This window comes from Panthera tigris, chromosome C2 (genome assembly GCF_018350195.1).
Source record: "Panthera tigris isolate Pti1 chromosome C2, P.tigris_Pti1_mat1.1, whole genome shotgun sequence".
Classification (NCBI taxonomy): Eukaryota; Metazoa; Chordata; class Mammalia; order Carnivora; family Felidae; genus Panthera; species Panthera tigris.
In genome coordinates, this window is record NC_056668.1 from 62,090,616 (window position 1) to 62,102,346 (window position 11,731).

The 11,731-nt window shown below is 39.7% G+C and overlaps 1 protein-coding gene across 2 annotated transcripts in view; it reads right to left on the minus strand.

Annotated features, from left to right (window-relative positions):
• Positions 1-5,462, minus strand: part of LOC102957482 (limbic system associated membrane protein) — a 649,275-nt gene extending 643,813 nt beyond the window's left edge. For both annotated transcript variants that reach the window (XM_007098641.3, XM_007098640.3), the window contains exon 1: positions 5,139-5,462. In XM_007098641.3, the coding sequence (XP_007098703.1) occupies positions 5,139-5,293 (155 nt within the window). In that variant the 5' untranslated portion in view covers positions 5,294-5,462. The remainder of the gene's footprint in view (positions 1-5,138) is intronic.
• Positions 5,463-11,731: the final 6,269 nt, after the last annotated feature.

Genomic DNA, 11,731 nt, shown 5'->3' on the forward strand with positions numbered 1-11,731 from the left:
GTGGTTGGAAATGACTAATATTTTTATGCTTACATAAGAGTTTACAATCAAACAAACATTCCTACTTTACCACATCTGAGCTTTTTAAAACAACAGTACAGTACCTAGAGTAACTAAAATAGGCAGTTTCAGCATTTTATAAATGAAACTGAAGCTCAGATATTTAAGGGATTTGTTCAAAGTCATGAAGCATGCAAGGATGGGTCCAAAATTAGAGTCCAGGTCTTCTGAGTCTTATACACTAATGAGCAGGACATTCTGAAAACAGGGCAAATGGCTGTAAACCATAAGTAATGCCCTAAAGAGAAGTGCAGGGGGTGACAGCAAGGGGGACCAGCACCAGCAAGGGGGACATTCTGAAAACAGGGTAAATGGCTGTAAGCCATTAGTAATGCCCTAAAGAGAAGTGCTGGGGCTGACAGCAAGGGGGACCAGCACACATTTAGGTAATGTCCTATCCCATGAGTCACAGATATCTGTACCTGGAATTTTCAAAGATTACAGCAAAATATGTACTTATTCTCTTTTTGCCTGAGTTTGCTGTTATGTATAAGCAGCTTTAAGAAACACAAATGTTTAACCCTCATCAACTTATTTAGTGGAAGAGTCAGAAACCTTTGGTTGTTCACTGCACAACTCTACAAATAATTTATTCAAAGACAGATGACATAGAACATAAAAATCACCTTAATAATATGTGGGGTTTATGTGAATACATACTTACATGCTTCATACTTACAGAAGCACAAATTATCACAATTTGCATTTGTCACATGAGACTTAGCTACTTTGTTCCTCTGTCCATAAGTAACAACAAATAATAGAATTTACTGGTATATCAACATTAATAAATGTATCTAATATGCCATATTCCTAGACAATATGTAGTGTGCTATACTCTATTATTTACCAAATATATTCGATAAAGGATTTAATGAGCAATGAAGGGTTCTTAAAGTATCAGTAAGAACCAATAAATTTTGATTACCTTTAGTAAGTTAGCCACAGAGAAAGAAAACTTCAAAATTGTCACAAATTTTCCCAAAAGACCCATGCCCACAAAGTTTCTTTTCAAATAGTGAATTTCAAGTGATAGAAAAATCACATATTGTGTCAGGAGTATGTTTGAGTGTTGATACTTTCTTTGTGAATGTAGGCGTTCCAGATGCCTTATAGAAGAGAAGCCATTTTTCCCTTGAAATTTGCACAAAAGTTTCACATTGAATGGTCAAATAATTATATCTTTTCTGTTGTATCCTCTTTTTCCCCTAGTACAGAAACAAATAATGAAATAAAGACCAAGAATTTTGAAAAATTAAAAATTAATTAATTAAACTTAGATATTTGGTTTCTTGCAGTTAACATTTATTAGGCACATTTAATTTAAATGGGGAAAATGTCATCACTATGAAAAGCATTATAATATTTTGCAAACACCAAATAGGGTCAGAATTATGAAATAAATAAAACTGTAATACCTCAAATTTAAAATATTTACAATCACAATAGTTTGAAACCTTTGCATTTCATCATATATACATTTACATAATATGTCCAAAATATGTATTTTTATGTAATTTTCACAAAGTTATCTTGTGAATAGATATATTGGGATCAAATATTTTATTATTTTTCTAGACATATGCTACTGTTACTAAAAGTATGCAAATTTAAAGGCTAGATTAGAACACTTTCTATTTCCATTTTTCCTTTGGCTTATCAGGAGAGCTGCATGGTTTCAACCTACCAAGATTAACCTGGGAGAGAATCTCTACAGGAGCCTGTGTGCAAGGGTAGAAAGTTAGAAAAAACAGTGCTAGAAACTTGTCCAGTAATTGATGAACTCTTACACTCGTTGGGGGTGACAGTGGGGCAGGTGGACGCTGTTCAGAAAAATACCTGAGATGTTCTCACAAGTCCCATGGGTATGTCTTACACGTTACTGTGCAGACAAATAATGCAGTTTCTGGTTCAATATCTGGGAAGGAACTCAATGTACTGTTGCTGCCACCACTGGTGTGCGGATACTTTGATTCTATTTCTTTAAGATAAAAGAGGGTGTGTGGTTTCTTTCAGCTCTTAAAGGATCTCATAAAGGACCTCATGAATCTAGACTCTCATCTGGGAAACAATAAGGTTGGGTAGGTATATGTGAGAATATAGCTCTTTCCACCTAGTTTTGTCACCTTCATTCTATAGTCTTTTATTGTGTTTTTTTTTCAAATGATAGAAATTACAGAGCAAGACCCCCAAGACTAGTATACATCTCCTATTTTGTATAATTATACAAAAAATGAACATCAATTCCCCAAAGAGACACTGTTTTTTTCATGGAAGTAAGGCAGTAAAGGTAAATGTTTTAGGGACAAGCAGCCAAACTCCTTTCACTGGACCACCAGAATTACAAACCTTCCTTGTGTCCTGTTGCCATTTCAGATTATTCAGGGCCACAGATTCACTGAGAGAGGTTTTTTTTGTTCTGTTCTGTTTTGTTTTTTCTCCTTGCCTTTTCAGTTTCTCAGTGCCAAACATCTACTGTGGCTTCCAATGAATCAAGTTCTCCTTCCTCTCCTCCCCTAAAAGCTCATGCTCCCAGTAAAATGTCACAAATAAAGTAGAAGCAAGCCTTTCCCAGGCTAGACTTGTAAACAGAACGCAAGAAAACCATTCTTCACCAGGAAACTGACCCACAAAGCTTACTGGGCTCAGTTAAAGAGATTGAGAAGAAGGTCACCTAAGAAAACAAAGGAAACTCTCTTCATAGTTACTTCTGATAGAGCTCCACCAACCCAGAAATAAAAGGCTTGTCCAAGGCAAAAGAAAGAAAAAAGAGGGCATATTAGGTGAGGTCTGGAAAAGCAATTGACTCTCACAGGTGACTTCTCTGCATGCTCTGTTTGTCTATCTTCTCTTTCCCAGTGAATAACTGTTTCTATATTTATTCTCATTTCTCACCACCCCATTTCCAATGCTATAATGTCTACTAAAGTGTAATACTTAAAAACTCCATTTCTTTTAATCCATAGACTCACAGAAACACATCGATATCGTATGCAGATATTTAGGTAGTAAGATGCCTCTCAAAAACACAGACTTCTATGCCTAGGCTTATATGAAAATATAAGAATATCTTTTTACTTCTGAATTAACATTTACATGTTTACTCTTTGATAACTATAGTTTAACTGTAGTTAACTATAGATAACTATAGATAACTCTTTGATAACTATAGTTTAAGATATAGGTGATGCTGACTTAACAAAGTTCATGGACATTTAAGTAAAAACTTAGACATCCAGGATATTCACTTTTCCCATATTCAGTCTTATAATCAGCAAAAGCAAATCCTTCAGGGGATAGCACAAATTTATATAGAATGCTTCCCTGGTAAAGAGTCTATGACGTTAGGGAGTATCAACGTTAGCAGTTGAGATGGCATGCTTATGTGTTTGCAAAAAACATCTTCTGCATCATGTCCAAATCCCTTTGCAAACAGATAAATTACTCTATAAATCTTATTACTCCATGTGGATAAATCACACAGGCAGGTTTGCAGGGCTGGAAAGCTGGTAGGGAAAATCTGCTTTGGATAGTAGGATCTCTGGGATTCATAATCATCCAATGCTCAGGAAACGAAGAAAGCAGCACTCACACATTAGGATTTTCTTAGTTTTTACAATCTGCAGCAACACACACACACACACACACACACACACAACACAATGCACACAACACATACACATTCCTCTATAACAAGGCTGGAGATCCCAAAGCAGGACACTGTGACAGCCAACCAAATTTATTTCTGAGAAATGGAAAGAAAACTTTGCTGCTCTAGGCAGCTCTGCTGGAGAACTGCTCCCTGATGCCCCAGGGTTTATGCACTATCAGCTCCTTGCACACAGATTATAGGTTTATTTTCTATTGTGTACTGGTTTTTATTGCCACAACAAGCAATATTAACTGTATGGACAGACTGACACTGGGGCATTTCATTTGGACAAAATGAGATTTTAAAGGATCTCCAAGGAAAACGTTTTTGTTTGTCTTCTTTCTTTCTTTCTTTCTTTCTTAAAAGAAATTTAAGAAAGCTAGGAAAAAGGACAAGGGGTATGTGCAGGGGGTAGAGGAGGGGCAGAGAGAACAGAAACATAGGAAAAGAAGCTTGATGCTTTTTTGGAAATAGAATGATGGCTAGGCTCCATTTGAGTGTCTCTAGCTTGCTATCCCTTATAGGGGTCAAACTCCCAAGGACTGGGACTCTTCCTTTCCAAATTTCAATCCTAAATTATATTTCAGAGTTTGGCACAGCTGCACAGAGATAGGACTGGAAGGTCAATAATCAATCTGAAATACCCATTTTACACCAGGTTAATTCCTGCCTAACCTTTGTGCTTCATACTCCAATTCTTAAATATCAGCAATTTGGCAAGTTCCTTTTTCTTTTTCTTCTCTTCATTCATGTGTTGATTTTTATCCACATTCCAGAAAAGGCTCAGTAACCAACCAAAGTTCTAATATTGATTTATTGCTCTCGGTGTCAATTAGAAGATCCTTACAGAAAGTCTCCAGTCCAGACTACTGCTGGGGTAAAGGGAGAGCCTTGATGTGCATATTCTCTCTCTCTCTCTCTCTCTCTCTCTCTCTCTCTCTCTCTGTCTTCCACACATACACACACATACACAGAACACAGCACAGAGAATGCAGTAGTGTGTACCACTCTCTGAGAGCCATAATTCAACAACTCCTCTTTCCTGGTTAAAGAACCCCAACAAAACTCTTAAGTGCAAAGCATCTAAAATTACAAAAGCAAGAACACTGCCCAAGCGTCACTAACACCATAGGCGAAGTTAGGCTCTCTTGGTAAGAGAACTGAGGTCCTGAGAAACCAAACACATTTAAGCAACATTGCTGGTCCTTGACGGGAAGCAGAATTCCTCTGAAATTTGTTGGCAGATACCTGGGCCACGCAGTAAAAGGCGCGTGTGCATACACACTCACACACACACACACACACACACACACGCAAGCCTGCAGCATCAGAAGCTGAAGTTGAAACACACACACACACACACACACACACACACACACACACACTCGCGTGCGCACACAGCCTAAAAGTTGCCCGAAAGCCCTACCTGAGGATGGCCGTGTCCCCCTGCCTCACGGTGATGTTGTCCGTGCCTCGGTTAAAATCCACGCTGCGAACAGGCAGTCCTGTGGGAAGAAGGCAGAGCAATCTCAGTAGGACCAGCGGCAACTGTTTCCGATCAGGCTGAACTCTGCCGACCATGGTGGCCACGCCGAGGTGCAGGTCCCCGCGTACTCTGGAGGGTGTGTGCGTGCTGCTCACGCCGAGGGGGCTTTACAAACACGGGGCTTTCATCAACGGCCAGGGCGGAACGGGCTTGGCCAGTCTGAGCTCCTCGCCACTTTCCCTCTCTCTTTGCCTGGCTCAGGGTGTCCTCCCTCTAAGACTTAACAAAGCCCTCGTAAAACCCCAGCGGAAGGGGGAAAAGTCAAAGGAACAAAATTTAAAAGGAGAGAGTGCAAATATAAACCCCTCCAGGAAAGATGAGGAGAAAGCCGCCCAAGGAAGTGCTCTTCTCGGGCCTGCCCGGGGCTGGATGCTCCTTTGCCAGCGTCTGAGCTGAGCTCCTGCCCTCCCTAACCCACTTTCCCAGGCGGGCGGGCGAGGGAGCCGGCACCCAGCCTGCCAGCGAGTGTAAAGAAACCCACACAGCGGCGGCAGCAGCCCGGAGTCTCCCTCCACCCCCCCTCCTCCCTTTCCTGTTTCTCCCTCCAGTCCCTCCCCTCTGCTCGCACCTCCCCCGCCCCCCGCGGATTTCAACAGCCCCTCCACGTCATCCCCTCCGCCCTCCCTCCGGCCTGGCCCCTCGCTTTGCACAACTGCCCCCTTCAGCAGCAGCCAGCCTCGGTGAAAGCCCGATGCGCCTTTAGGTTGTCAGGACAACAGCTCCATCTGAGGCCTGGCTGATTTCCTTAAGAAGAGGGAATGGAGCTTGGATGTACTGTGCTAGAGAAAGGGGAGAAGGAGAGGGACTCAGGCTGTGAAAGCACGGGAGAAAGAGTGTGGGAAAGAACAGGGAAACGGGAGAGATGGACGGGAAAGGAGCCCGGGAAAGAGAAGGCAAGCAGAAGGCAAGCCTTGATAGACAAGGGAGTGAGGCAGAGAGGGATAAGAAAGCACGGGGAGTGGAGGGGGACCCGTGCCCAAAGATGAGATGGGCAATGTAAAACAGAGGAGGAACTTGCCAGGGGAGGCAAAGATTAGAAGCCAAAGTTGGTTTCAAAACTTAATATTCCTGGCCACTGGCTTCTTATACTCCCATATTTTCCATTCTTTCCTCTCTCCTGCACTTTGTCTTACAGGATTAAAAAGGTTTATTTTCTCTCCTTCCTTTACCCCCCTCCCCTTCTTGGAGCCCCCTTATGAAAGATGGATTGGAGACAATGCTGGTATTGAGTGGTCTGGAGTGTGAATGCCTGGTTTGTCTTTTCCAAGTGCCAGCCTCAGCAGCTGATCCCCAATCCCTAAATCAACCTCACTCTCCAGGAAACCCTCACTCAGTCCCACGCATGACAAATGGTACTAAGGATTACTGTCTAGATGTCATGCTGCTCTTGCTACCTGGCTTGCTACAGGCACCTGCTTCTCAAAATGTTCATATGTAGGGAAAGAGACTTGTATATCAGAGAGCTTGTCATTTGCGGACCACACTGAGGCTACGGACAACACTCCTATGAATGGCAGACAGGTTACCATCATTTGTCATTCCTTCCACTCAGGGAGTCAAGCCAAGTGATAAGGACCTTAGGGGCTAACACTGTTAGTCACTCATGTGACACCCTCAAACTGTTAGCTATCTCCCTCAGTGCTGATGCTGAGGATAAAAGATAGGAGTGGACCAGCCAAGGACTTTTTCTTTTTCTTTTTTTTTCTATTTAAATTTTATTTATTTGAATCATTAAGTCATTCACATGATGCAAAAATCGAGCTGTAGAAAATACTGCAGAGCCAACTGTGGTTACCTTTCCTACTCCCGTCTTTAGGGTACCATTTCTCCTGTGTGAAAGCAACAAGTATTTCCAGATTCTTATACATCTTTCTCTACATATTCCAGATATATTAAGTATATATACACACATATAAGTCCACCTTCTTAGTTACACAAAGGATTAGACAAGGGCATGGGGTGGATGCAAGAATATGTTTAGGAATTCTTATCAAGTCCCACCAGAGTACTAGCCTTAACGAGGCACTTACCGGGCTGACACCTGCCTTGTACCTCCAGAATTCAAGGAATTAATCTGCTGAATTTTATCACTTTGAAAGGTAGATACACTCTAACAGATTATGTGAGGAAAGTAAGGAAAATTTTGTGTTTTTTGAGTGTTTCCTACTACAATGGTGCCTAGGTAATAAGGCAGTGATGTTCCACCACTAATTTGTAACTCAGCTGTTTAAAACTTGGAATGCATTTTGCCACAAAAAATTATTAACCCAAGTGATCAGATGAACTGCAAAACCCAAAACTCTGTGGTTCCCAGTATCAATGGCAAAATGAACTTCAAGTGCCAAATGGAAATGCATGGATTACACAACTCTCGGCAAAGATTGCAGGGAAAAGAGCACCAACAATCCCTTTAACCCCACCAATAGGTTTAACACATCCCCAGTGGGTTTCTTCTGAGCATTTAGAGATGAAGGATAGGCTTAGGTAGAACATCTTATTACGGGAATTGGTGTTTCTCCAATGTCAGGAGGAAGACAAGAAACACCCAAAGGACTGGGGCCACTAGAACATCTATTTCCATTGATGATGCCAGGTAAATGGTGTGCTACCCCCACCATGAGAACTAGAAACTCTGAGCAGAAGGATCAGATATATCAAGAGTATCAATATCCTTTTGAATCAGTAGGTTACACTTTGAATTAAGAAACAAAGAGGTTTTTCCAGGGCAAGCAGGAAGTATGGTGGGGTGGGAGCATAAGCTTTGCAGGAGATGCCTTACAGGGGTTGCTGACTAACATCTATACAAGTAATCTCAAATTACCAGTAGGACTCCTCTGATCCTAACATGGGACATAGAGATTAACATACTGGGTTTCAAAATCTTCCACACCAAAGTGACAGGAATATGGAATTTATAGCAAATCAGTCAAATCTGCAGTTTTTCACTACAATCACTCTGAGGAAAGAACGTTAAGTTAATCATGATTATAATCAGAAATGGAATACACATGTCTAACCTAAGAGGATAAAATTGTAAGTACATTTTTATATCAAAATAAATGATATAATGCAATAAATGTTTTAAAAAATATTTTCCTTGAAATCTATTTATTGGCTACTTTTGTTAAACTAAAGTGACTTACTGTGTTCACTGGAATTAACACACAAAAAGAATACTATATTTTAAAAATTCTCTAATTTAGATTTATAGCTTATACTGGATTTCTGAAGAATTTCAAAAACATGAAGTTTATTATATAAGTTCATTTACATCCAGGAGGCACTTCAAATACAACTTTCTGCCCGAACTTTTGGCACAGGGGCAACACTCTGTAAGAGATGAATGTGAGCATAGAGGAATTACTGGTTGCCCAAGCCCATGCACGTGGCTTATCCCATGATTTACAAAATAATAAATCTATTTGTGGCTGTGCCATTGACTTCCATTTCAACTTTATCTTCTCTCTGAGTTTTTCCCCTTTTTACTCTGTTGTGGATTCCTCCTGGTTTTCTGACCTCCAGGATCTCTCATTGAGATCTAATAAATTCTAATAAACCCAATATTTTATGTACACACACACACACACACATACACACACACACTATAGTAACACATCTCATCCTAATGGTCACTCCACCAAATCTATTCCAATATTAATTCCTCTGTTTGCTTTCCTAAGAAATGTGAAGAAAGAAACAAATAGATGAGTTACTGAAATTTATTCAGGCTATTTTTCTGTATACCACTATATGCATTCTTCCAAGAGGTCTGGCAAAAATGAACATACTTTCAGGTTATTTGTGAGGCAAGTATGGCTGTTAGCCATGTGAAACAGCCATCATCACCCAAGTAAGATGATCTTAACTACTACTTTAAAATAACATACTGCCATCTAAAAGAGGCTTTAGAAGATTCTGGCATTCTCCAGGGACAAATGCTGCAGGAAAAACAAAAACTGGCTATCATCTGAACACCCTAAGAAGCATGAAAGGTTTATTCTTCTGTTTAGCTTTGTAAAGTAACAGGCTCACAGGAAATCCAGATGCAGCCTAGAATGTACACCTTATTTAGTTACATTGCTTACATTTTATGCTAAACATGTCTATAATATTATTAATATACCACTCTACATTTCTACAGTTGTAAGGTCTTAATCATAATAATGCCATGCCTGTACTTCACTTTCATAACTGGAATTAGCATTTCCATATGAACTAGAAATGCAGAACCGTTAATACTTCTCCTTAGGATTCTTGCTATGACATTTTCAATGATTTCATCGTAATTTAGCAATATTCAAGTATCTCAGTTTATGTTCATAAGCATGACACTATCTCGTGTGAATTTCCTTTGGAATCTGGCTCCTTTGAATATGGTAGCGTCATCCACATGTGTCTCACTGCCTAACAAAATCAATCAGCTTCAAGTCAGTTAAATACTGTTCAATCCTTACTACAGAACCCTCAGTGATGCAAAGTGCTCTATCTGTACGCTGCATAATTAAAATTGCTCTTTAATGGTTTGCTTTTTGTTCATGCCTATATTGTTACCATATTGGTCTTCTTTGCTCATTCATTCTGTTTTGGTAGGTATCAATGCTTTATCTTTCCAAGTTTTCCTAACGTCTTTTAGGTTCTTGAGCTGCTGCTTGTGTCCTCCCACACCAGCAAACTTACTCTCACATGTATGCCTTATTATTTCACAGACATGTACTATCCCTTAGAACCTCCTCTTTTCTAAATTGTCCACTCTGTCACCATGTCCAAGGAGGTGGCAATTGCCAAGCAATGCTGCATCTGCATTACTATTATTCTTTTACCTATCCTTCACATACGGGAAGAACGCTGCAACATCTGGAAAGATGGGGGTCGCAGCATCCTTAGTATACAAAGATGTTAGTACAGGCAGATAATCAGACAACCATATACTCTATTTGTGGTTACTGTAGTGACTTGTATTTCTACAATCAGGAAATAGGCCAAGAAGAAATGAGGAAGACTGGAGGCAGGTGTGCAGTTATGTACTCTGATATGCCCAGTAGCTTTATGATTCATTCATTCATTCATTCATTCATATGGTGTTTATTTATATGATAGTAAAGCAAGACAGACCAAGACTCTGTTCTCATAGCGCTTACATCATTGATGGAGAAATAGACACACTAAACAAATTAATACATACTAAGATTACTGTGGAGACTAAATGCTATGGAGAAAAGTATGTATGATACAGAGAAAGTGGCCTAAAGATATGGTGAGGAGAACGTATGTCCTAAATCCAAGGAAGCAGACAAGTAAATATCTGCAAGAAGACTTTTCTAGGTAAAAGACAGGGCATGTGCAGAGGTTCTGAGGCAGAGATGGGTATACCATGCATGAGGAAACAAAACAAGAATAACAAACCAGAAATGTAGTTTATGTGTATGTTGTAGGAGGTAGCCAGAGAAAACAATGAGATTAGAAATTGAGGAGAGGTCATAATGGAAAGATTTCAAAGTAAGAATTTAGATTTTATTCTAGTGACGTGAATGATCAGTAAAAGATTTAAAGCAAGGGATTGACATAATCTGATTTATATTTTAGGAAATGCTCCAAATGCCATATGAAGAATGGATTCTAGAAGTGTAATAGTGGAAGCAAGGAGACAAATGAAGACAAACGTTTGTCATCTAGTGGCAACTGGCTTGGCCTGGGGGGTCGCAACAGAAATGGAGGAAAGATTGAGTTAACTACACCTGTTCATAATGGGAAGACCCTTCCCCAAAAGGCTATGTTCTATCACAAGTCATCAGTATTTCCCACCTACCAGCATTCTCCCTTGCTGTACTAGTTCAATTCTGGTGTTCCCTTGCAGGAAGTCCCCACTCATCAAATAAGAACAGACAGAATGCCAAGCAGACTGTCATTTATACCAGCTAGTCAAGAAAAAAAGAAAAAAGAAAAGAAAACAAAACAAAACAAAACTGTGTCCCAGTTGGTGCTTTTCTTCAGGTATAAACTGCTCACCCTTAATATGTTTATTATATGTTAATTAAATGTCAGTATGAGAAAATGTTTTGCTACAGATTAAGAAGTACCCAACAAGATGAACAGATGCCATTTAATTGCTAAACTTTGCTAAATATTTTCTTACATATCTATATTTATTTAGCAGGCAATAGTTATCCTGCTAAATCTAAATGAAATGCCTAGTTAAATATCTCGAGGCTATAAATCATGTAAATAACACTAATATGTTTTCTCAAGAGTTTACTGACAATATTGAGCTGCAGGGCAAGTCTAGTGTTAGGTCATTATATTATTCAAAATGTCCCAGAAGTTTGGCTGCTTACAAGTATCTTCCTTTCCTATCTGTAAATCATATTCTCAGAACTCTTCTGTTAGTAATAAACGTAGGAGCACTGCCTGAGTGAGAGGAAGAGAATTCCTAAGATGTGTCTCATCAATGGTGTTGCTATCTATGTAAAAAAGCA